Source organism: Malaclemys terrapin, chromosome 8, assembly GCF_027887155.1.
Source record: "Malaclemys terrapin pileata isolate rMalTer1 chromosome 8, rMalTer1.hap1, whole genome shotgun sequence".
Classification (NCBI taxonomy): domain Eukaryota; kingdom Metazoa; phylum Chordata; order Testudines; family Emydidae; genus Malaclemys; species Malaclemys terrapin.
This window is the reverse complement of record NC_071512.1, coordinates 919,999-946,495: the sequence shown is the minus strand read 5'-3', so window position 1 is coordinate 946,495 and position 26,497 is coordinate 919,999. Positions and strand designations below refer to the sequence as shown.

Genomic DNA, 26,497 nt, shown 5'->3' with positions numbered 1-26,497 from the left:
TTGTGATGACTGGGAGAACCATCTGGTGAATTACCTGCCAGGTGTGAAGGTTGCGGATCTCTCGAGACATCTAGACGGACTTATGTGCAGTGCTGGGGAGGAGCCAGTGGTCGTGGTACAGGTAGGTACCAGTGACCTAGGGAAAGCTAGAAGAGAGGCTGCTAGGTAAGAGGAGGGGTTTAGGGTTATTAGGAACTGGGGAACCTTTTGGGAAAGGAGGAGCCTATCCAGGAGAAATGGGCTCAGCCTGAACCAAAATGGAACCAGATTGCTGCATGTGACATTTAAAAGGTGGTAGAGGAGTTTTGAAACGAATGGCTGTGAGAAGCTGACAGGTACGGAGGAGCACATGGTTCGGACAGAGACATCCCTTAGGGGAGGATCTCTTCACAGGGATTCTCTGTCCTAGTAAAGGGGAGAGGATAGAAGTTGATAAATTGCAGGTAGGAACTGAAAAGAAACAGTCAAATGAAAGAGTTCCGTTCAGTTACCTCACGTGAAGGCCGACAACTAAAGAGTGACAAATTTTAGAAGTGCTTGTATACAACTGCTAAAAGTGTAAATAGTGAGCTGGGTGCACTCGAGTGCTTGGTGTTAAATGAGGATATTGATATAGTCGGCATCACAGAAATTGGTGGAATGATGATAATCAATGGGGCACGGTGACACCAGGGTAGGAACTAGATAGGAATGACAGAGCAGATCGCACTGGTGGGGGACATGACACTGTATGTGAAAGAAAGCATAGAGTCAAATATAGTACAAATCTTAAATGAATCAAACTGTACCACAGAATCTCTCTGGATAGAAATTCTATGCTTGAATAATAGGAGTATAGCAGTATGGATGTACTACTGATCGCCTGACCAGGGTGGTGCTGGTGATTGTGAAATGCCCTGGGAGAGTAGAGAGACTATAAAAATAGAAAACTCAATGATGATAATAATAATAATAGGGGATTTCAACTATCTCCATATTGGCTGGGTACATGTCACCTCTGCACAGGATGCAGAGATAGCATTTCTAAACACTATTAATGACTGTTTCTTGAAGCTGGTAGTCCTGGATCTCACAAGAAGGGAGGCAGTTTTTGATTTAGTTCGCGCATTGGCCTGCTAAACCCAGGGTTGGGAGTTCAATCCTTGAGGGGACCACTTAGGGATCTGGGGCAAAAATCTGTCTGGGGATTGGTCCTGTTTTGAGCAGGGGGTTGGACTAGATGACCTCCTGAAGTCCCTTCCACCCCTGATATTCTGTGATTCTATGTGGAGCACAGGATATGGTAATAGTGACCATAATGTAATTAAATTTAACATCCTTATAGGGGGGAAATACCAAAGAAGCCCACCACAGTAGCATTTAACTTTAAGAAAGAGAGCTACACAAAAATGAGGAAGCTAGTTAAATGGAAATTAAAAGGAACAGTCACAAGAGTGAAATGCCTGCCAGCTGCATGGGAACTTTTTATAAAACCATAACAGAGGCTCAAACTAAATATATATTCCAAATTAAAAAAAAAAAATTGTTAGAGGACCAAAAAAATGCCACCATGGCTAAACAGAATAAAAGAGATGGTTAGAGGCAAAAAAGGCGTCATTTTAAAATTGGAAGTCAGGTCCTACTGAGGAAAATGGAAAGGAGCATAAACTCTGGCAAGTCAATGTACAAATACAATTAGCCAGGCTAAAAAAGAATTTGAAGAGCAACTAGCAAAAGACTCAAAAACTAACAGCAAAATTTATTTAAGTCCATCAGAAACAGAAAGCCTGGTGAAAAATTAGTGGGGCCACTGGACAAACAAAGTGCTAAAGGGGCACTCCGGGAAGACCCAAGGCCATTGTGGAGAAGCTAAATGAATTCTTTGGCTCAGTCTTCGCGGCAAAGGATGTGAGGGAGATTCTCACAGCTGAGCCATTCTTTTTAGGCGACAAATCTAAGGAGCTGTCCCAGATTGAGGTATCAATAAAGGAGGTTTTGGAACAAATTGATAAATTAAATAGTAATAAGTCCCCAGGACCACATGGTATCACCCAAGTATTCTGAAGGAATTCAGATATGAAATTGCAGAACTACTAACTATGGTATGTAACCTATCATTTAAATCAGCTTCTCTATCAGGTCACTAGAGGATAGCTAACATGACGCCAATATTTTAAAAAGGCTACAGAGGCAATCCTAGGAATTACAGGCTCGTAAGCCTAACCTTTGTACCAGGCAAATTAATTGAAACTATAGTAAAGAACAGAATTATCAGACACAGAGATGAACACAGTATGTTGGGGAAGAGTCAACAGGGCTTTTTGTAAAGGGAAATCATACCTCACCAATCTATTAGAATTCTTTGAGGGCGTCAACAAGGGGGATCCAGTGGATACAGTGTACTTGGACTTTCAGAAAGCCTTTGACAAGGTCCCTCACCAAAGACTCTTAAGCAAAATAATCAGTCATGGGGTAGGAGGGAAGGTCCTCTCATGGATCAGTAACTGGTTGAAAGATAAGAAACGAAGGGTAGAAATAAATGGTCAGTTTTCAGAATGGGGACACGTGGAACATGGGGTTGCATCCCTTGTTATCCTGGCTCATAGCCATGGAGGAACCTGTTATCCATGAATTTATGGATATGTTGAACAGTATAGGTCCCCCAGGGATCGGTACTGAAACCTGTACTGTTCAACATATTCATAAATCATCTGAAACATGGGGTAAACAGAGACATGACAAAGTTTGCAGACGATACAAAATTACTGAAGATAGTTAAGTCCAAAGCTGACTGGGAAGAGTTACAAAGGGATCTCACAAAACGTGATGACTGGGCAATGAAATGGAAGATGAAATTCAGTGTTGATAAATACAAAAATACTGCCATGAGGGCAGGGGACTGGACTTGATGACCTCTTGAGGTCCCTTCCAGTCGTATGATTCTATGAAAGTAATGCACATTGGAATGCATCCCATCTATACATGGGGTTGAAGAAAGAGATCTTGGAGTCGTGGATAGTTCTCTGAAAACATCTGCTCAGTGTGCAGCGGCAGTCAAAAAAACGAAGAGAATGTTAGGACCCATTAGGAAAGAGAGAGCTAAGAAGACAATAAATAAAATAATGCCACTTTATAAATCCATGGTATACCCACACCTTGAATACTGTGTGAGTTCTCTTTGCCCCAACTCAAAAATATATTGTAAAATTGGAAATAATATAAAGAAGGGCAACAAAAATGATTAGGGGGATGGAACAGCTTCCACATGAGGAGAGATTAAAAAGACTGGGACTGTTCAACTTGGAAAACAGATGATTAATGGGGGAGATGATAGAGGTCTATAAATCATGAACCACTTGGAGACAGTGACTAAGGAAGTGTCACTTGCCCCTTCCGATAACGCAAGACCCTGGGGTCGCCCAATGAAGCGAGTAGGTCACAGGTTTGAGGGAAACAGAAGGAAGTACTTCTTCATACAATGCGCAGTCAGCCTGTGGAACTCATGGCCAGGAGATGTGAAGGCCAAAAGCATAAATGGGCTCCAAAAAGAATTTGATAAGTTCATGGAGGATAGGTTTATCAATCGCTATTAGCCAGGGTGCTCAGGGTGTCCCGAAGCCTCTGACTTCCTGATGCTGGGAGTGGATGACGGGATGGATCGCTTGATGATTGCCAATTCTGTTCATTCCCTCTGGGTGTCTGGCACTGGCCACTGTTGGAAGACAGGATACTGGGCTGGATGGACCATTGGTCTGACCCAGTGTGGCCATTATGTTCTTTTTTAAATGTCCAAACTCCTGCTATTGTGACACCTCCTGAGAGCATGTAATGGGCGTTTTCCTTATTGGCTGGATCTAGTGTGAATGGCTGTCTGACAATCCTCTTACAGCTGTGTGCCATTATTTCTAAAATGGGAATTTGAAATGGAGGTAACATGCTGGTTAAGAGGGTCCAACTGATGTGCTTGTCCTAGATAATCTCAGAGCACAGCCCTCCCCACACATGCTGCTCCTGCTCAGATCAGAACAGGTGTGGGAGCAATCTCTTTCCCTGATTTTTTTGTTTGTTTTTGTTTTGTCCCCCATTGTGCTCTCCCGTCTCCTCCCCTAATTAACAGGTCATGACGTGAGGTACCAACTGAACCTTAGATCTTTGGAGCTCTTGGGCAAATGGAATTTCCAGCATTCTCCACCTACTTCTGAAATGTACAAGTTCTCCCACCCGGCTGCTGCTCCCGGTGCTTGTTGTTATGGAAACAAACACTGGGTTGTTCAAACCCATCCCTTACCCAGAGAGCTTGTCTCCTGTCACGCTGTGATTTGTTTAAAGCCATTTCCCTCTGCTCAGTGAGACTGGCTGGTCCAGGGATTGGGAATAGGATACGTGCAGTCTTTTGCCTCTGTCTTTGGCCTGACACTAGCTCAGGTCAGTATTTGCCAGAAGTCTTTATGCTGTACCATGCTCCGAGTGCTGTACTGTGTCCTATCGGGTAAGTGAGTGGGTGGTCTCAGTCTAATCCCTGATGCCCATATCTCTAGAACACCGTTGGGGCTGGCACTACTGTTGGCAATCTCAGCAGAGAAGCCAAGCACTGCCCTGCCCTGTCACCGTTAGAGGTGGTCCCTGCAGAACAGGGTGGGGCAGCGTGGGGAAGAAGCCTGTAATGTTTGTTCTATTGTCCTCAGTCCAGGACCTTTCACAAGCACTCAGCATTTCCTTTCAACATGCCATGTAGCCCAGTGTTACAATGCCTCTCATTCCTTCACCATGCTGAGCTCATTGAATGCCCTTATCAAGAAAACACCTTTTAAGCAGTCACATGCTTCCAGATCCGTGCTTGTAATAGAGTCCTGCCTTTGCCTTGCACTCCCAGTGCCCCCAGAGCATGCAGGCGTCTCGGATATTGCCTGCGGGCTCCGAGTAAGGACTAGCTGGAACACCTTTATAGTCTGCTCCTTAGATTCCTACACCTGCTGTCACCAACGTTCTGAGTCCAGGATAGATGTTCAGGGTCAGGCAATGATCTGCTGAACAAGCTGGAAATTAAGGGCTAGGACAGGGGTGGGCAAACTTTTTGGCCCAAGGGCCACATCTGGGTATGGAAATTGTATGGTGGGCCATGAATGCTCATGAAATTGGGGGTTGGGGAGTGGGATGGGGTGAGGGCTCCAGCTGGGGGTGCGGGCTCTGAGATGGGGCCAGAAATGAGTTCAGGGTACAGGAGGGGGCTCTGGGCTGGGGCAGGGGGTTGGGGTGAAGGCTTCTGCTGGGGGTGAAGGCTCTGGTGTGCAGGAGGGTGGGACCAAGGGGTTCGGAGAGCGGGAGGGGAATCAGGGCTGGGGCAGGGGGTCAGGAGTGCTGGTCAAAGGGAGCTGCGGGGGTGGCGCTTGGGGAGGGGGAACGATGCGGAGCCCCCAGGCTGCCCCTACACATAGGAGGCGGAGGGGGGACGTGCTGCTGCTTCCACGAGTCATGCAGCGCCAGGGTACACGTGGAGCGGGTCTGGATGCGGCCCCTGGGCCGTAGTTTGCCCACCCCGGTCTAGGATGATGTTTGAGGGCTTCCTCTCCCAAATTCCAGCACAGAGACAGAAGGGCTCATCTCTCGGGGGGGGGGGGGGGGGGGGGTTGGGAGATGGAGGTAATATATGAATGACTCAGAAGTATCTAGTTTCTACGTATCTCCATCCCACCTGCCTGCAGTTTTCACAACCATCTAGAGCAGGGTTTCTCAAACTGGGGCCCGCAAGGGTACACCAGGGGATCTGCAGGCCCCACTGAACAAGTCCTGCCCCTCCCTCTCTCAATTCCTCCCCCTCCCTCCCAGCGCCTCTTGCACATCAGGGAACAGCGACCAATGGGAGCTGCGGGGGCGGTGCCTGTGGGCACAAGGGCAGCACGTGGAACCTCCCTGGCTGCCCATGTGCCATAGAGCTGGACATGGCCGCTTCTGAGAGTAGCGTGGAGCCAGGGCGCAGGTAGGGAGCCTGCCTTAGCTCCGCTGCGCCAGTGACTGGGAGCCGCCTACGATAAGCGCTGCCTGGTCGAAGCCTGCACCCTGAATCTCCTGCAAGACCTTGCACCTAACCCCCTACCCCAGGTCGGAACCCCCTCCCGCACCCAAACTCCCTCCCAGACCCCACACCCCAACCCCCTGCCCCAGGTCAGAATCCCTTCCCAGTTCCTGCACCCCAACCCCCACCCCAGGTCGGAACCCCCTCCTGCACCCAAACTCCCTCCCAGACCCCGCACCCCTACCCCAGGTCGGAACCCTCTTCCGCACTTCAACCCCTCCCACACCTCGCACTCAACCCCCTGCCCCAGGTCGGAACCCCCTCCCGCACCCAAACTCCCTCCCAGACCTAGGGTGACCAGATGTCCTGATTTTATAGGGACAGTCCCGATTTGTGGGTCTTTTTCTTATATAGGCTCCTATTACCCCCCACCAGCTGCCCCGATTTTTCACACTTGCTGTCTGGTCACCCTACCCAGACCTCACACCCCAATCTCCTACCCCAGCCCTGAGCCCCCTCCCACATTCCAAACTCCTCGGCCCAAGCCCGGAGCCGCCTCCTGCACCCAAACCCTTCATCCCTGGCCTCACCCCAGAGCCTGTGCCCCCAGCTGTAGCTAGCACCCCCTCCCGCATCTCAAACCCCTGCACCAGCCCTGAGCCCACTTCTGCGCTCCAAACCTCTTGGTCCCAGCCTGGAGCCTTGAGGAAGGGGTGGGGCAAGGATGTTTGGTATTTGTGCAATTAGAAAGTTGGCAACCCTAGCGGGGCCTGGGGCTGAGCAGGGGGCTTGGAGGTCCGTGAACATTTTAAAATCAAAATGGGGGGTCCTTGGGTTGCTAAAGTTTGAGAACCGCTGATCTAGAGGACTAGACAGTTTGATCATTAAGGGGATTAAAATGAAGTACGTTGCACTTTACATTCATTTCCTGTCACAGAGGGAGATGATTGACTAGTTTTCACCAAACTCCAAGTCTTTGCTCCCGTGAGGAAGAGTCCCCGAAGCCTGACTATCAACTATTTAACAGCAAACTCTGCTCCAAGATGCAAAATATCAACCAAAAGCAAGGAAAACTAAGACAAAAGCATGCCCACCAACCCTCTGACTAGGCGTTCTCCTAGCTGGCATTTGTTTAGGATTTTAGGAAGATGTTAGGAGAATGTGTGGAGAATCTACTAATAAACCTGCTGTCACTTTCTGTGCTTTCTTTCCCACGCTAGTATACTGTTTTAAGCAAGACAATAATCCTGTTTAATTTCTTTAAATAGTTTCCAATCGGAGACCATATCGAGAGTACTACGTAGATGCCTTAGGAGACCCTTCTGAGAAAGCCTGGGTTGCAGGAAAAGCTATTGTACTTTTTGAAGGCAGATATCAGTTTGAAGAGCTACCTGTCCTTCGGAGAAGAGGGAAGCAAAAAGAAAAAGGCTACAAGCACAAGGTAAAGCTTCTGTTCTTGATAGCTTGGTTTGTTCACTCTTTTCTGAGATTAAAAAGTAGCTTGTGTTTGCACAGTCAAATTGTTCTTGTATGTCTGGAAACGCACCCTAAAAATATTTTTGTGGAGTGATAATTGTGAGGGCACAGCTGGTAAATGGATTGCAAAATTCCTGTGATAATCAGAGGTTTTTAAGCCACAAGGAGTTTCCAGACTTGCTCTTATTTAAGGGCATGGTCTGTAGTTTGTAAGTTACCATAGAGAGTATTCGGAGAGGTGGAGAAGTTGTCACAGTTTGACATACTCACTATCTACCTGTTTTATTCAATAGTACAGTTCTATTGATGTGAAATATCAGTTATGATCATTAAAAGTGTGCATTTGGAAGTAACTTGCTTTGCTCTCCAGTGACCTCTCCTGGCTGACTCGGGGACAGACCATGCTTCCATTCTGTATTAGACCACTACATAAAATACAATAACTGTGTTTTGAACCCTGCTTCTGTAATAGGTTGTATAAGCATTTAGAGTTCCTCCTGATTTGACTTAGAAAGTGCCTCACCGATCATACTTTGGGAGGGAGTTGCATAGTCAAGCACATCATCTGCTCGTGAAGCAGCCTCTATTTCAAAGGTACAACCCTGGAGCAGACATGCCTTTGTACAACATAATATAATACAAGCTTCCTGCCCTGCAACCTTATAAAGATGACTGAAGAAATTCACCAGTTCAGCATTATTCAAGTGAAGGAATACAGAAGGCCACTGGATGGTTGCAAGTCAGCAGCCAGAGGGAAGCAGTTGTATCTTATACTGATGGTTTAACTGCTGACAGTAGTGGCTGCTTTGTTAGTGGGACAGATGTAATTGTCTCAGTGTAAGTGATTGGGTGATTGTAGTAAAAAGCACCAGAGGATTCACTACTCTTACGCTTTCCTTTCTCCTCGTTCCTTTTGTGTGGGGGATATTCCTCACCTCTTCATTCAGCATTTGCAGTTCTCGCCCTTTGTTCCCAGCCTCGTGTCTGTTAGCTCTGTGCCCAAGACGCAGGAGGTCCATGGCTTGAGTCCAGTTCTGTGAATTGCTGGGGTGTAGTGCTGGCATGGCTGCACCTTTGTAAACCAAACACATTGCCTACTTGATATTCTGGGTTTGTATCAGCAAGGGGGTTGCCCGCCAGGGTCTCCCGCAAAGCTGCAAAGGATCTGGCTGCTTTGTGCCACTGGGTTACTTGCCATTCTTTAGTCAGCTGAGATTCTGTAGATCACCCTTTAAAAGAAAAGTGGTGGGAATTCAGACTGCTCCCGTGACCTGGGGTTCATTTTGGTTCAGGAGTAGTAATGAAAAACCTACAGTTTGTCGTTGCTCAGCTAAGAGCAACAAACCCTGATTGAAAGCCAGCCTTCTTTAAAATGACTGGTGTTCAGTCAGCACCTACAGGATGCGCCTGTCCAATGCCCTGGGCACCTTTTTTTGTGTTAAGGGTATAAAATTCAATATGGATCCTGGGAGCCTTTTAAGCAGAAAGAACAGGGTTAGGCACATCCCTGTGGAAGTGGCGGGTTTGTACGTGGGGTGGCAGAGAAGGGGGATGCTGTGGGGAGAACAAGTTGAGATGCAGTGTGAAATAAATGGAAGCAAGAAGGGTCAGGACAGAGCAAACCAGTGCGTTCTTTATGGCATGTTTTAGAGAGATGCATGCTGAGGCCCCTCTGATGGCCCAGTGGTTGGTGCTCTGCCCTGCCATGCAGGGGGCCCGTGTCGGATTCTCCTTCCTGTTGGCTGCTGTGCAGGTTGCTGCATTAGATGCATGCTGGGAGGCCAGTGCTGTCAGGCACCCCTTTTGTCAGTAGTGACAGGTTGGGGGGGAATTGCACCCCTCTCTCCTTTGCTGGAAGAAGGATGTTGGACATGATTCAGGCTTGAGAGTGTTGGTGCCACATTAGAGAACACTGTAGGGCTGCTATTGGAGAAGCTTCGCTAGCACTAGGAAAGCACGCAGGACATTAATGTACTAGTATTGTGATCCAAACAGTTCTGCAGCTGGGAGTTCCTGGGGGATTTCAGTTGGGTTCAGTTGGAGTCCTGTGCATTTGTGCTCCATGGATGTGCTGTCCAGGAGCCATGTTAGCCAGGAGGTGCTGGACTCCTGTCCTGGAGACTGCTGCTGCATTTTGCATACACTAGAGCAGGGTGGTGTCATCTCTTACGTGTTGTTTCACTTTATGGTTCTGCTAAATGTTTATTGGATGGTAACCTCGCTCTGTTTCCTCTCAAACATTCAGGTTCCTCAGAGGTTTATGGCGAAATGGGAAGTCAGTGTTGGACATGCGGAAGAATTCCTTCTCAAGGGGACTGAGGATCAAAAGTGTGGTCAGAATCCCAGCAAGCTGAACAGTGAGGATGTGCTGTTGGAATCCTGCACTCATGGCCCTGTAATGGAACTGGACAGGCAGCTGAACGGCTGTTTTAAATCACTGGTGTTTGACTCCAAACACTTAGCCAGGGAGAAGGGAAGGTCATGCACTAAATCACAAGCGAAAAAGAGCTCAGACAGCAGGAAAAGGACTAGAGTAAAAAAGAGCAGCACCAGACTAGAAGCATCTAGGAGAGAAATTGGAGGAAAGGCACCAGAAAACATAATTAGAAACAGGGTTGCTGGGGACCTGCCGGATAAACATGCATCACATGAACTTTGCCGGATAGCAAACAGCCTAACAGCATCCAATGGTGCCGTGGAAAACTACTTGCTCTCTTCTTTTGGAGAAAGACGTTTTGAAAAGACAACCTTGAAACAGGAGTATCAGGCTCCTCATGGTGACTCCCTACGGGACACACTGAAAGTGGATTTGCTTTCTAGCAGCTCTACAGAGAAAGAGAAAAGCCCCTTAGGCATTCTTTGCAGTTCCAAATTACAGGTACACTATTCTACAGCTGACACTTCTATTGAGAAAAAGCAAACGGAGTCCGATTCGCTGACTTCCTTCTCAGATGATGGGACTAGTGATCTAGATACCGGGGACCAAAGTTCTGAGGCAGCCTGCAGTGCCCTGGAGATTAGTGACTCTGCAGATAAAGAAGAAAAGGAATTCTTTCCAGGGATGAGGGGAAGCAGTAAATGTTCCATGTTCCATCTCTCACAGAACAGCAACAGAAGAGCTAGGAAAAGGTCATCTAGAGATCACAGAACTCCAGCAGGCCCTATAGGTGGCAGAAGTGATGCTGAATCTGTGGATGGGGAGCTCCAAGGAGCAGTCTCGGACACTGAGATGCCTGTTATTGCTCTGGAGTGTACTTCAGCTATGAGAAATGACCATCTCCTTTCCCTTGCAGATAAGCACCCTACACCCCAGAATGTTTGCCGGGAGAGCTCCCACACTGGGATTACAAATCAACTGAATCTACACCTGAAAAACATCAAAGTGCCCCGGCTCATAAGTATAAGAAGCAAACACAAGGAGAGTGCTGCTGGGACAGAACCCCCTCTGCTAGAAGAGGAATGTGGTGTGAATTGCTGCTCTTCTGACACCAAAGGTTTCACTGGTCCACCTGCCAAGAGCGGGAAAGTTGATAGTCAGGAACCATTAAATAATGTGCATGAGAGAGCCAGGGATTCTGCTGAAATAGAGACCGCCGTGGTGAAGCATGTCCTCTCAGAGCTGAAGGAACTGTCCTTTAGGTCCCTTGGTGATGAAGCTAGTGACTATGGGGCACCTAAGACCACAGCACCCTTACTCTTCTCTTCTGCCTCTGGGCAGAGTCGTTTGCCCATTGAGCCAGACTACAAATTCAGCACCTTGCTAATGATGTTGAAAGATATGCATGATAGTAAGACAAAAGAGCAGCAGCTGATGTCAGCTCAGAATATGGTCCCGTATCGAAATGCTGGCATGAGCAGCTCCTCTGGAAGTAATTCTGCAAGTGGCTTGAAGGCTTTGGGTACAAAAGGACCCGCTTATAAATTAGAAAAAAATGGGGATTGCGTTCTGGAAGCAACATGTCAGAACCCCAGTGCGAGTGAATCCTCTTTTTCGTGCAGCACTACAGCCAAGATAACTGGGCGGAGTACTAACAAAAGGGAGCCCACAGATCCTGCTCTTTCTGGTACGAATGGCACAAACTGCATCTCAAGACACAACTGTTCACAATCTAAGCAGTCATACAAGCTGGTAGATAATGCAACATCAGTCAGAAAGGATTTAAAGCTAGAAGGGCTGAGCAAGCCTCTAAATCAGGTCTCCAGTAATATAGCGGAGAAAGCATCCCTCCCACGCAGGGTTAGGCAGGGATTGGTTCCTAGTCTTGTTTATAATGAAATAGAAGAAACTGCAAGGAAAGGGTCTCTTGAGTTAATGGCGCACTCCACTGATGAAGACTCTGCATGTTCATCTGATGACAATTTAGATCATATCAGGAAGAGGACTGAACCTGATAAAAATACTGAGAGTTGCACTTCTGCTGAAAATGGTGAGGGCCTAGAGTTGGATTCAGAAGTGAATAGCGAAAGCTCCCTGGGGGATGAGTCTAATGATGTAAACCATGTAGCACCCAAGAAGCGATGGCAGCGTTTTAACCAAAGCAGTGCTAGAACCATTCGGCACGTCCATAGATCTAGGGACGAAGAGAGCTCCAGGGGCGCCTTTGGGGGCCTGAATTCTAGTGACTTTTCACTAAAGGGAAAGGAGTGCCTGGAGCACAGGCCTCCCACCCTTTCCCCGGGGCTTGAGGGAGACCTGACAGACCAGGACTGGGAGAATCACTTAGACTTAGTTGTGAAAAGTTTGAATGTATGTGATAAGCCAAACAATGATGTGATGCATTCAGAATCAGAGCTTTGCCGTTTTGCTTCCCAGTCTGAGTTCTCTTCACAAGGTAAGGAGTTCGATTTACACCTAAGAGAGAGTGAGTGTGTGTGTGTGGAGGGGGGGGGGCCATGCATGTGTGCATTCTGTAATCCTGTACTTTAAAAATGTAAAACATCATGTTATTGACTGGTCTAAACGGAACGTTGAGGGCAGCTAGCTGCACGCAGGGTCTGATGTCGTGTTCTTAGACATCTCCCAATAAAGTGTGGAGTAGAGAGGAGGTTGTTTGATTACATGATGATTTATTTGACGTATTGGTCTAAAAGCTGAAATATATTGTGGGGAGAGATTATCTTCTCCATAGTGAAGGGAGAAGTGAGTGTCTCTTATAAGCTGGTTTTCACCTCCACCCTCTCCCTGAAAGGTTACAACTTGCTCTTACACTGAGTAGGTCGGTTCCAGAAAGTCTGGAGGAAAACAGGTTCTGCTCTTTGAACAGTTTGTTTTTGGCTCATTTTCTCTCACACAGTTGAGCCTAGTGACCACATTTGCTTTGTTCTGTTGGTCTCAAGAAGGGCTGATGCCCCGACTGTGTTTTAGGGTGGGAGTTAATTAACTATTACAAGAGGTTAATTAAAAGCTTGTGGAGTTCCTAACCCATGGGCTATTTTGGAATGGATGTTGCTGTGTTGACATTCATATTGTCCGTGAGGCAAGGAGCAGGAAGGAGAGAACCACATGGGAGGCAGGGGCTGAATTAGATCTGGAAGAGAGGGTAGATGGACGCTTCAGCTCAGGTGAGGTGGTCTGGGAAGCAGGAGGGAGGTATCTGCAGAGGGATGGAATGTAGAGGAGCTCATGAGGTCTGCAGGGGCTCCCATCATTCAATAGTTCTGAAAAGTTTGACAACACTGAGGAAATTCAGTGGAGTTGCTCAGATGTAGCTGAGGTAGAGTTTTGTCTGCAGACTCAGATTTCCATTGGTGATGCATGAACCAGAAAGAACCCAGCTTGGCTTTCAGATCCCAGAGTGAGCTGTAAGGCATTGGATTTGGTACCATATGACATTTTGATTAAAGAACTAGAAAAATATAAAATGAACATATAGTGCATGTTAAATGACTTAAAAGCTGGCTAACTGATAGGTCTCAAAATGTAATTGTAATGGGGAATTATCAGTGAATGGGTGTGTTTCTAGCGGCATCCAGTTCTTGTCCCTACGCTATTTAACATTTGTATTAATGACCTGGAAGGAAACAAAATCATCACCAATAAAGTTTGCAGATGACACACAAATTGGGGGCGTGGAAAATAATGAAGAGGACAGGTCACTAGATCTCTTGGTAAGCTGGGTGCAGGCAAACAATAGACATTTTAATATGGTTAGAAATGTGTATCTAGGAACAAAGAATGTAGATCATTCTTACATATGGGGGACTCTCTCCTGGGAAGCAGTGAATGACAAGGATCTAGGGGCCATGGTGGATAAATAGCTGAACATGAGCTCCCAGTGCGACACTGTGGCCAAAAGGGCTAATGCGATCCTGGGATGCATAAACGGGAATCTCGAATAGGAGTGTAGAGGTTATTTTATTTTCGTATTTGGAACTGGTGAGACCACTGTTTTACTACTGTGTCTAGTACTGGTGTCAAGAAGGATGTTGATAAATTGGAGAGGGTTCAGAGGAGAGCCACAAGAATGAGTAAACAATTAGAAGACATAGCTTATAGTGACAGACTCAAGGAGCTCAATTTATTGATCTTAACAAAGAGAAGGTTAAGGAATGAGTGGTTTACAGTCTAGAAGTATCGACATAGGGAACAGGAATTTAATAATGGGCTCTTCAGTCTAGCAGAGAGAGGGATAACATGATCCAGTGGCTGGAAGCTGAAGCTAGACAAATTCAGACTGGAAATAAGGGGCAAATTTTTGACTATGAGCGTAATCCCCCATTGGAACAATTTCCCAAGGGTTATGGTGGATTCTCCATCATTAGCACTTTTAAATCAAGCCTGGATGTTTTTTCTAGGAATTATTTTGGGAAAGTTCTCTGGTCTCTGTTCTACTGGAGGTCCACACAATTGTGCCTTCTGGCCTTGGAATCTATGGGTCTTGCAGTTTTGGCCATTAGGAAAGCAGCATTGATCGCAGCAAATTTAATAGAGAGTCCTTGAGACACAATGAGCATGGAACCTCCAAGAGGCCAATTTTACATAGTCCCTTCTCAGAGCAAAAGAGAGCTTTACGGTAGCCTGGATGGGGAGCTCTGGTCTGGTTAGTGTGTGGAGTGGACGGCCGAATGCTTAGATCAAAGGGAATGGTAACTACAACTTTAACAAGGGATAGCATCTCCAGTGCTAATGCAGAGACAAGGGCAGAGGAACCCCTGTGGTTTTGTTGTGTTTATCACCTGCAGTTCAGTACAATACTAGATTTTTAATTCCTGTATGTAAAGATTTTACAGTACCTTCTGTTTCAAGGCTGATTCAGTTTTCCTTTTCTATTTTTCTATATGTGTATTTAGCCCATTTCTAGCGTTAGCCTCTAAATAAAATGTCTGTTTTCTCTCCCACCTTGTGCAGACAGCTTTATTTGAAATAAGAGTAGTAATAAACCAGGGGACTGAGGGAGCAAATAGGGTCCAACACAACTGTCTTCATCATCCAGAGAGCAACTGTAAATTAAAACACCTTCAAATAAAGGTTATTTGGTGGCAATGAAAATAAAATCTTTCTTAATTATTTTGTCCTCCCTTGAAACGACCTGATCCACCAATCTGCGTTGTGGGGCAGAAGTCCGATCCAGCAGCTAGTGTTACAAAACCACCATCAATTATTATAACCGCAAGAATTCTAGAATTTGAGTTTACTTTCCACTAATTTTGCCGTGTGTTTTCTGTTCATGTCAGTTTACTCTTCCACTTGCCCTTTTTATATTAGTCGTTATTTCCTGATTCCCATCTGTGCGTGCCACGGCACAAAACAGACAGGCAGCTGCTGCCCCACTGGGCATCTGTAGATAGGCACAACAGGTGTATAATACACTGGTGACCCTGTGATGGTCCCGTCTCAAAATGGTGACATCTTAAGTAATTCATTGAATCCTCTGTTTGTTGTTGCATAGTTTCTGAGCACCCAGCAGTGTGTTGGTGTTTCACAAAAACAAAGGTGTAATCCCCACCCCAAGGCGGTGCCATGTAAATTATCAATGATACAGGAAACAGTCACAAACCGGCAAAGGGAGAGACGTGAGTGCGAAGGCCTCGAGGTTGCTTGAGGGGCATCCATGTCCTGATGATTGGGTGATCCTTTCATAACGTGAACGTGAACCCCCCATATTGTTAAGGTGAAATGGTAGGAGGGACTGGAACAAAGTGAGGGAGGGGGCTCGGCAAAGAGGCTGGAGGGCCCTTGCAGATAACTAGGGCTTTGTGTCAGTCCTGGAGGGTGCGGAAGTCATGGATTCCATGATTTTCCACGACCTCTGTGACTTCTGCAGAGGCCAGTGTGGCTGACTCCAGGGCCGCCCAAGTAGCTGTCCCCGGGACCTGCCATTGCTGGAGCAGCTCTGCAGCTAGCCGCTTGGGCGGCCCCAGGGCCAGCCACACCAGCCTCTGCTCTGGGCAGCTGGCACCAGTACTGCCGAGCAGCGGCTCCGGGATGGATGGAGCACCCGCTGCTGGTGGTCCCCAAGGTGGCTGGAGCAGCTGATGTTCCAGTGGCCCACGGCAGCTGGTGCCACTGACAGTCCCCCCACCCCCCCGGTTTAGTCAGGGGTATTTATAGTATAAGTCATGGACGGGTCACGGGGCTGTGAATTTTTGTTTATTGCCCGTGACCGGCCCATGACTTTTACTAAAAATACCCTTGACTAAATCGTAGCCTTACAGATAGCGCATGGAGGTGTTCATGAGCAAGGGAGGCAGAAAGGATGGCGGGCGGGGGAGGCCTCCATGGACATTGGCTGAGAGCTGCGTTGGGTAGGAGAACTCTAGCTGCAGGGACAGGTGTGTTGATGATAAGTTACAAATTAGAGCGATGTCCACAGTGAAGCCTAACCCCAGCCTAGCCTTTCCCCCACCGCTCACCTACCTGCCTGTAACCTCACCCCTGGGGAAATGCATAGGCTTTGCAGCATGCCCTGAAGGACATAGGTTCTGCCTCTCTCAGACCCAGGGGCCGAAGATTCGTTGTATATAGTGGAGCACAGAGAATGCTGTGAGATCACCCATGTAGTGTTGGTGCTCAGTAAACGTGTCATGTTGTGAACAATACACACATGGAAGCTATGCTGCCTTCCATGGTATTGGACAAAGGTTGGCTGTTAGGAAGGCTGAGAGAATGGTACGTGCTATGACCTTTCCCCAGTCCATAACCACGCAGGGGGTTGGCAAAGAATGGTTGGTGGCTTATGAACGAGACTAGTTTTCCTCATAGTAGCTGCGCTTTGAGAGAGTACCGCTAAACCTTGTCTGCAGCAGCCAGTGTAAGGCCTTCTCTACGCATAGAATCATAGAATATCAGGGTTGGAAGGGACCTCAGGAGGTCATCTAGTCCAACCCCCTGCTCAAAGCAGGACCAACACCAACTAAATCATCCCAGCCAGGGCTTTGTCAAGCTGGGCCTTAAAAACTCTAAGGAAGGAGATTCCACCACCTCCCTAGGTAACACATTCCAGTGCTTCACCACCCTCCTAGTGAAATAGTTTTTCCTAATATCCAACCTAGACCTCCCCCATTGCAACTTGAGACTGTTGCTCCTTGTTCTGTCATCTACCACCACTGAGAACAGTCGAGCTCCATCCTCTTTGGACCCCCCTTCAGGTAGTTGAAAGCAGCTATCAAATCCCCCCCCTCATTCTTCTCTTCTGGAGACTAAACAATCCCAGTTCCCTCAGCCTCTCCTCAGAAGTCATGTGCTCCAGCCCCCTAATCATTTTTGTTGCCCTCCGCTGGACTCTTAAATTTTTCCACATCCTTCTTGTAGTGTGGGGCCCAAAACTGGACACAGTACTCCAGATGAGGCCTCACCAATGTCGAATAGAGGCGAACGATCACGTCCCTCGATCTGCTGGCAGTGCCCCTACTTATACAGCCCAAAATGCCGTTAGCCTTCTTGGCAACAAGAGCACACTGTTGACTCATATCCAGCTTCTTGTCCACTGTGACCCCTAGGTCCTTTTCTGCAGAACTGCTACCTAGCCATTCGGTCCCTAGTCTGTAGTAGTGCATGGGATTCTTCCATCCTAAGTGCAGGACTCTGCACTTGTCCTTGTTGAACCTCATCAGGTTTCTTTTGGCCCAATCCTCTAATTTGTCTAGGTCCCTCTGTATCCGATCCCTACCCTCTAGTGTATCTACCACGCCTCCTAGTTTAGTGTCATCTGCAAACTTGCTGAGAGTGCAGTCCACACCATCCTCCAGATCATTAATAAAGACATTAAACAAAACCGACCCTTGGGGCACTCCGCTCGAAACCGGCTGCCAACTAGACATGGAGCCATTGATCACTACCTGTTGAGCCCGACGATCTAGCCAGCTTTCTATCCACCTTACAGTCCATTCATCCAGCCCATACTTCTTTAACTTGCTGGCAAGAATACTGTGGGAGACCGTATCAAAAGCTTTGCTAAAGTCAAGGAATAACACATCCACTGCTTTCCCCTCATCCACAGAGCCACTTATCTCCTCATAGAAGGCAATTAGGTTAGTCAGGCATGACTTGCCCTTGGTGAATCCATGCTGACTGTTCCTGATCACTTTCCTCTCCTCTAAGTGTTTCATAATTGATTCCTTGAATGCTCCATGATTTTTCCAGGGACTGAGGTGAGGCCGACTGGCCTGTAGTTCTCCAGATCCTCCTCCTTCCCTTTTTTAAAGATGGGTACTACATTAGCCCTTTTCCAGTCATCCGGGACCTCCCCCGATCGCCATGAGTTTTCAAAGATAATGGCCAATGGCTCTGCAATCTCATCCGCCAACTCCTTTAGCACCCTCGGATGCAGCGCATCCGGCCCCATGGATTTGTGCACGTCCAGTTTTTCTAAATAGTCCCGAACCACTTCTTTCTCCACAGAGGGCTGGTCACCTTCTCCCCATACTGTGCTGCCCAGTGCAGCAGTCTGGGAGCTGATCTTGTTCGTGAAGACAGAGGCAAAAAAAGCATAGAGTATGTTTAGTTTTTTCCACATCCTCAGTAACTAGGTTGCCTCCCTCATTCAGTAAGGGGCCCACACTTTCCTTGACTTTCTTCTTGTTGCTAACATACCTGAAGAAACCCTTCTTGTTACTCTTAACATCTCTTGCTAGCTGCAACTCCAAGTGTGATTTGGCCTTCCTGATTTCACTCCTGCATGCCTGAGCAATATTTTTATACTCCTCCCTGGTCATTTGTCCAATCTTCCTCTTCTTGTAAGCTTCTTTTTTGCTTTTAAGATCAGCAAGGATTTCACTGTTTAGCCAAGCTGGTCGCCTGCCATATTTACTATTCTTTCAACACATCGGGATGGTTTGTTCCTGCAACCGCAATAAGGATTCTTTAAAATACAGCCAGCTCTCCTGGACCCCTTTGCCCCTCATGTTGTTGTCCCAGGGGATCCTGCCCATCTGTTCCCTGAGGGAGTCAGTCTGCTTTTCTGAAGTCCAGCTTCACAGGCTTTACTGATACAGCCGTGCCAGCAGAGCCCTAGTGTAGATGCAGCGTATGCCAGCAGGTGTTTTTCTGTCAGCATAGTATAGTCAGCATAGTTTTTCTGTCACCACTTCCCCGAACAACCCAGGCAACCTTAGCTCTTCCCTTTTCCAGCAGTGCTGCAGTACGCCCTGTTCACACACCCCTTTTCGCTGACAACCACACAATTGCTGAAATGTACAAGCTTTTCACCTCCTTTTACAGCCCAGTCACACTCCCCCATGGGATTCCATCCCACACTATTAAAGGGAAGAAAAAGGGTGGCCTGCGCCCCCTTACCTCTATGCACTGGAGCAGACACTAGCACAAGTGTGCAAAGGTGGGACTAGAAACATCAGTGGTGGGCTGTGTTAGGGAGCTTATTCCTTTACCCTCTCACTTCCCTGGTCCTTCTCGCATGAACAGAGAGCAAATAGATATTTAGGCCTGTTTGCAAAGGCCTATACTTTAAGAATTTAGGTGTATTTTTATTACTTAGCTAGTTATAGAGGTATAAAAGAAAGAATTAAAATTACTGTTTGCTCGTGTAAGGGCCTTTTTTTACTGAGACGGATTGAGGCCCTGTTCTTAGGTTAAGTAAGGCCTTTGGCTAAGCAGCCGAGGCAGCCGTAAGCTGAGAAGTGAACGGTCACATGGAAATAAGGTGCTATTGGGCTGTTAGGAATACAATTTTGTTCTGATATTTTTTATTACCTTTAGAGAAAGGGAAGAGCCTAGAAGATGTAAAAGGAAACTTAGTTTGATTGGATCCTGTCTGGCAAGAACTCACTTACCAATAGCTGGGATGTGAAATTTTTATTTTTGTATTGTTTTATTACTGTAGCTTTTACTTTTTTATTGTTTGTATAATTTTTGTGTGGTTCTGTGATTGTTTTTGTTTGCTGTATAATTAATTTTGTTGGGTGTAAACCAATTAAGGTGGTGGGATATAATTGGTTAAATAACTCAAACAGCTTAATGGGACCAAATGGGAGGGCCTAGATAATCTCCATCCAAGAATATGAAAGGAACTGGCACATGGAAATTGCAAGCCCAATAGCAAGGATTTTTCATGAATCTGTAAACTTTGGGGTCGTACGCCATGACTGGAAAATTGCTAATATAGTTCCTATTTTTAAGAAAGGGAAGAAAAGTGATCTGGAAAACTACAGGCCTGTTAGTTTGACCTCAAGTGAAAGAGAAAATAGTTAAGGACATAGCGGTAAACAGTAACTGGGATAAAATACAACATGGTTTTACAAAAGGTAGATTATGCCAGACCAATCTGATCTTTCTTTGAGAAGACAACTGATTTTTTTTAGGTCAAGGAAATGCAGTAGATTCAATCTACCTGGATTTCAATAAGGCATTTGATCAGTTCCACATGGGAAATTATTAGTTAAATTGGAGAAAATGGGGATTAATGTGAGAATTGAAAGGTGGATAAGGAACTGGTTAAAGGGGAGACTATAACGGGCATACGGAGAGGTGAACTGTCAGGCTGGAGGGAGGTTACTAGAGGAGCTCCTCAGGGATCAGTCTTGGGACCAATCTTATTTAATATTTTCATTAATGATGTTGGCACAAAAAGTGGGAGTGTGCTAATAAAATGGAGGATGACAGCCAGTTGGGAGGTATTGCCAGTACGGAGGAGGACTGGAATACCATACAAGAAGATCTGGACGACCTTGAAAACTGGAGTAATAGAAATGGGGATGATATTTAATAGTGCAAAGTGAAAGGCCATGCACTTAGGGACTAACAACAAGAATTTTTGCTATAAGATGGGGGCGTATCAGCTGGAAGCGACAGAGGAGGAGAAAGATCTGGATGTATTAGCTGATCACAGGAAGACTATGAGCTGCCAATATGATACGGCCGTGAAAAAGGCAAATGAAGTCCTAGGATGCATCAGGCGAGGTATTTAAAGTAGAGACAGGGAAGTGTTAGTACCATTGTACAAGGCACTGGTGAGACCTCATAAGAAAGATGAATTCAAACGGGAACAGGTGCAGAGAAGGGCTGCTAGGATGGTGTGAGGAATGGAAAACCTGCCTTCTGAGAGGAGACTCAGAGAGCTTGGCTTGTTTAGCCTAACAGAATGAAGGCTTGGGGGAGATATGATTGCTGAGGGGAGATATGATTGCTGTCTGTAAATACACCAGAGGGATAAATACCAGGGAGGGTGAGGAGTTATTTAAAGTAAGCACCAATGTGGACACAAGATCAAATGGATATAAACTGGTCAACAACAAGTTTAGGCTTGAAATTAGGTGACGGTTTCTAACCATCAGAGGAGTGAAGTTCTGAAACAGCCTCCCAAGAGGAGCAGTGGAGAAAAAAACCTAACTGGCTTCCAGACTGACTTTGATATGTTTATGAAGGGGATGGTGTGATGAGACTGCCTACAGTGGCATGTGGCCTACCTGCGACTGCTAGCAGCAAATATCTTCAAAAGTTGGTGATGGGACACTAGATGGGGAGGGCTTTGAGTTATTACAGAGAATTCTTTCCCAGGTGTCTGGCTGGTGGGTCTTGCTCACATGCTCCGAGTCTAACTGATCGCCATATTTGGAGTTGGGAAGGAATTTCCCCCCAGGTCAGATTGGCAGAGACCCTGGGGGGTTTTCACCTTCCTCTGCAGCATGGGGCACAGATCACTTGCAGCTTTGAAATAGTGTAAATGGTGGATTCTCTGTAACTTGAAGTCTTTAAATCATGAGTTGAGGACGTCAGTAACTCAGCCGGAGGTTATGTGTCTATTACAGGACTGGGTGGCTGAGATTCTGTGGTGTGCAATGTGCAGGAAGTCAGACTAGATGATCATGATGTTCCCTTCTGTCTTTAATGTCTATGAGACTGCTTAATTTGCTTAATTGCCTTTGGTGAGGGACCTTGTCAAAGGCTTTCTGAAAATCTAAATACACTAGATCAACTGGATCACTCTTGTCCACATGTTTGTTGACCCCCCCCTCAAAGAATTGGCAAGGCATGATTTCCCTTTATATAAAGCCCTGTTGACTCTTCACCAAGAGTCATGTTCATCCATGTATCTGATAATTCTGTTCTTTACTATAATTTCAACCAATTTGCCTAGTACTGAAGTTAGGCTTACCAGCCTGTCATTGCCAGGATCACCTCTGGAGTCTTGTTAAAAAATCTGTTACATTAATTATCCTCCTGTCATCTAGTACAGAGGCTGATTTAAGCTATAGGTTACATACCACAGTTAGTAGTTCTGCAATTTCATATTTGAGTTTCTTCGGAACTCTTGGGTGAAGAACATCTGGTCCTGATGACTTACTACTATTAAATTTATCAATTTATTCCAAAACCACCTCTATTGACACCTCAATCTGGGACAGTTCCTCAGATTTGTCACCTAAAAAGAATGGCTCCGGTTTGGGAATCTCCCTCACATCCTCAGTCGTGAAGACTGATGTAAATAATTCATTTAGCTTCTCTACAATGGCCTTGTCTCCTCTAGTGCTCCTTGAGCTCCTCAATTGTCCCGTGGCCCCACTGATTGTTTGGCAGGCTTCCTACTTCTGATGGGTGGACTTACATTTTTTTTCTTCTGTTTATCTTTTGCTAGTTGCTCTTCAAATTCTTTTTTGGCCTGATTAATTATACGTTTACACTTGACTTGTCAGAATTTGCTTCTTTCAAAAGAAATCTGATGAGGTTCAACAAGGACAAGTGTAGAGTCCTGCACTTAGGATGGAAGAATCCCATGCATTACTACAGACTAGGGGCCGAATGGCGAGGCAGCAGTTCTGCAGAAAAGGACCTAGGGGTTACAGTGGACGAGAAGCTGGATATGAGTCAATAGTGTGCCCTTGTTGCCAATAGGCTAATGGCATTTTGGGCTGTATAAGTAGGAACACTGCCAGCAGATGGAGGGACATGATCATTCCGCTCTTTTATTCGGCATTGGTGAGGCCTCATCTGGAATACTGTGTCCAGTTTTAGGCCCCACACTACAAGAAGGATGTGGAAAAATTGGAAAGAGTCCAGCAGAGGGCAACAAAAATTATTAGGGGGCTGGAGCACATGACTTATGAAAGGCTGAGGGAACTGGGATTGTTTAGTCTGCAGAAGAGAAGAATGAGGGAGGATTTGATAGCTGCTTTCAACAACCTGAAAGGGGTTTCCAAAGAGGATGGAGCTTGGCTGTTATCAGTGGTGGCAGATGACCGAACAAGGAGCAATGGTCTCAAGTTGCAGTGGGGGAAGTTTAGGTTGAATATTAGGAAAAACTATTTCACTAGGAGGGTGGTGAAGCACTGGAATGGGTTACCTAGGGAGGTGGTGGAATCTCCTTCCTTAGAGGTTTTTAAGGTCAGGCTTGACAGAGCCCTGGCTGGGATGATTTAGTTGGGGATTGGTCCTGCTTTGAGCAGGGGGTTGGACTAGATGACCTCCTGAGGTCCCTTCCAACCCTGATATTCTATGATTTTCTTCAGTAGGATTTGTCTTCCGAGCAGTCAAAAAGGCTAACAATGTTAAGAAAGGGATCAGACGATAAAACAGAAAATATCATAATGTCACTATATAAATCCCTGGTGCGCCCACACCTTGCATACTGTATGCAATTCTGGGCACCCCATCTCAAAAAATATATATTAGAATTGGGAAAGGTACAGAGAAGGGCAACAAAAATTATCGGGTGTGGAGCAGCTTCTATATGTTGAGAGATTAAAAAGACTGGGACTGTTCAGTTTGGAAAAGATGATGGGGGTGGAGGGGATGTGATAGAAGCCATAAAATCATGACTGGTGCGGAGAAAGTGACTAAGGAAGTGTTGTTTACTCCTTCACTGCCCCCAAAACAGCCCACATAATAATCGTCAAGCGAGCAAGCAAATGGCAAACAAATAGACAAATAAATTAGCAGACAACCCACCCTTCCCCAATCTGTAGCTGGTCCTCCTTCACCTGGAGAACTCCCTCACAAACCTCCCCTTTGTGCTCCTGCTCGCTAACTCCTGTCTGACCGAAAATCTGGTTTTCCCCTTTGCTGGGACCATTCCTTAGACACAGACTTTAGGGACATATTTCCAGTATATTTATGTAACTCCTCACACAACCATCCATCCATTTCGCCATAATATTGACCCCGGCTTTCGTTTGAGATCTCGCCCGACGTTCTTTGAACTAGGGTGCACATGTCAGACTCAGGAGATTCCTGTAACTGCTCGGCATCCTCTTAGTGCCCCATGCCAGTTGGCACAGGGGTTCTTGGGTCACAGGCAGAGCTGGTGGTGCAGGGAGCCAGGGTGCATTGGCAGAGCTGTGGGATGCCATGGCTCCCCCACCTGAGCCCCCAACCCCTTTTGCCTCCCCTACCCTCCATCCCCATTTATCCCCTGCCCCAGAATCTCCCTCCCCTCGCTGCAGGCCCAAATCCCTCTCCCCCGCTCCCCCACTTCTTCACCCCCTACTCCTCCTCCCCGTCCCAGGAAGCAAACACGTGTCTAATTTCCCCCCCAAATATTGTGATTACATTTCCCCCAAAATGAAATTGCTACCCACGACTCTCAAATTGCAGCCACTCACTTCAAAATGTTTTTGTCTTTGGAGCCGGCTTCTGGTTGATTTACCCCTAGATATGTCTGTGGAAGGGTGAGTTCATAGCCATCAGTCTCAAGGAGGCCTGTGATTCATGCAGTCATTTGTACTGCTCAGTTTAACACTATAAGGCAGCAGAAGGGAACTATTTTTGGGGGAGAGTCTGTAACTTGGGAATCTCTCAGTTAATGACCTCAAATTTGGATCACTAATGCTGTGCTAAACCCTGTGAAGCACCCCAAATTTCAAAGCACTTCAATTAATCATTTGGATTTTAGAGCACTTACAAGAGTTGAGCTTTAAAGCATATAAAATGGCAGGAGTAGAAACCCTCTAGCTATGTGTCTGTTATGGACTGTGTAAAAATGTCCATTTTCTTAAATACACTTCACAAGTTAGGTCCCCAGAGATTCAGGGGTGCCATGCACTACCTTGGGTAATACTCCGCTGAGACAGTTCTGACCTGCATCACATCAGTAGTTCGATTTCTAGGCAAAGACATGCCACTTAGACAGGTTTTTTTTTAATGGCTGTTTTATTGCTGGGGCTTAAATCTCTGGAACCCTTGGCTCATATGACTCCAAATTTGGGTCACTAATCCTACCCTGCGCTCTCCTGAGGCACACCTAATTTCAAATAAATCTAACTAAGCATGTTGATTTCAGAGGACTTAGAATGGTCCACCTTTAATCAGATGTCATGATGCAACCTTAACTATAGTAGTGCTCCCATATAACTATAATTACAGGCTGTATCCTGAGCTGCGGAAGTTCTCAGCACAGTATTATTTGCCCTCTCAATTCAAATGGAATATTCGACATATTTCTGGTACCAGTGTAATTGCTACACCAAATGAGTAAAAAGGGAGGACGATTGGAAGTTGCTAACGGCAGGTATTTTTAAGAAAGTAATCTGGCTGGCAAATGAGGTGGTCTGATTGTTCAATTGAGTCTCTTCATACAGATCAATCCTGTGAGCTAAAATATTAAATAACCATTTGATAGTGCAGTGCTACATGCTGTGTGCAGGGTGGTGGTGGTGGCATAGAACGTGCTTGGCTTCCAGGCCAGCTATGCACCAGGGCCTGCGCCTCACCCTGACAGCACCCTACATGGTGCATTGCTGCCTGCTGGAGAGAGCTGTTGTAAGCAAACAGGGTTTGTCGCTTCACTTGTGGCGCAGGTAGATTTTTTTTGTACTTATGTAAGCATGAAGCCTCAATAAGGCACCGAGATTCTGCCCTGCCTCCCACTGTTCCCACTTTGTTATGAAGTGCCTCAGTTAAAAAATAAATAGAATAGCCCCTCCTACGCACACATGGAGGTGCACAAAAAGCGCATGAAGGAGGAAGATATTTTTGGCTCGTTCCTAAGATTCTGAGCTCTGGAGAGACTGAAGTGATCAGATTTTAAACGTTCCGTGACTAATGGGAATCTCCTGAGAAGGTTGTTTAATGATTCAATGAGGAAAGATGGAAAGTCAGTAGAACAGCATTGCTCAAAAAACAGTGGTGGCTGGTATGGGACTCATTAGTAAAGAATTTAACAGGGGAAGTGTAATTAATGCAGATCAACATGGGTTTATGGAAAATAGATCCCGTCAAACTAATTTGCTATCTTTTTTGATAAGATTACAGGTTTTGTTGATAAAGGTAGTAGTGTGGATGTAATAGACTTCTGTAAGGTATTTGAGATGGTATCACAGAACATTTTGATTAAAAATTAGAATGACATAAAATGCACATGACACACATTAAACTGATTAAAAACTGACTAATAGGTCTCAAAATGTAATAGTAAATGGGGAATTCTCCATCAAGTGGGTGTCTTCCTAGAGGGGTCCAGCAGGGAATGGTTCTTGGCCCTACGCTATTGATAATTTTTATCAATGACCAGGAAGAAACAAAAATCTTGACTGATAAAGTTTGCAGATGACACACTAAGTGCAGAGTGGAAAATAATAAAGAGTACGGGTTGCTGATACAGAGCGACAGGGATCTCTTTGTGAACTGGGGCCAAGCAAACT

The 26,497-nt window shown here is 46.2% G+C and overlaps 1 protein-coding gene across 2 annotated transcripts in view; it reads left to right on the top strand.

Moving 5' to 3' along the window:
* The window catches only part of NSD1 (nuclear receptor binding SET domain protein 1), an 81,687-nt gene that overhangs the window by 2,990 nt on the left and 52,200 nt on the right, over positions 1-26,497 (top strand). Inside the window, exons 2-3 of one of the 2 annotated variants that reach the window (XM_054037541.1) lie at positions 7,261-7,433; positions 9,714-11,532. In XM_054037541.1, the coding sequence (XP_053893516.1) occupies positions 7,261-7,433; positions 9,714-11,532 (1,992 nt within the window). Of the gene's footprint in view, positions 1-7,260; positions 7,434-9,713; positions 11,896-26,497 lie in introns of both variants that reach the window. The other variant, XM_054037540.1, reaches the window with a different exon arrangement.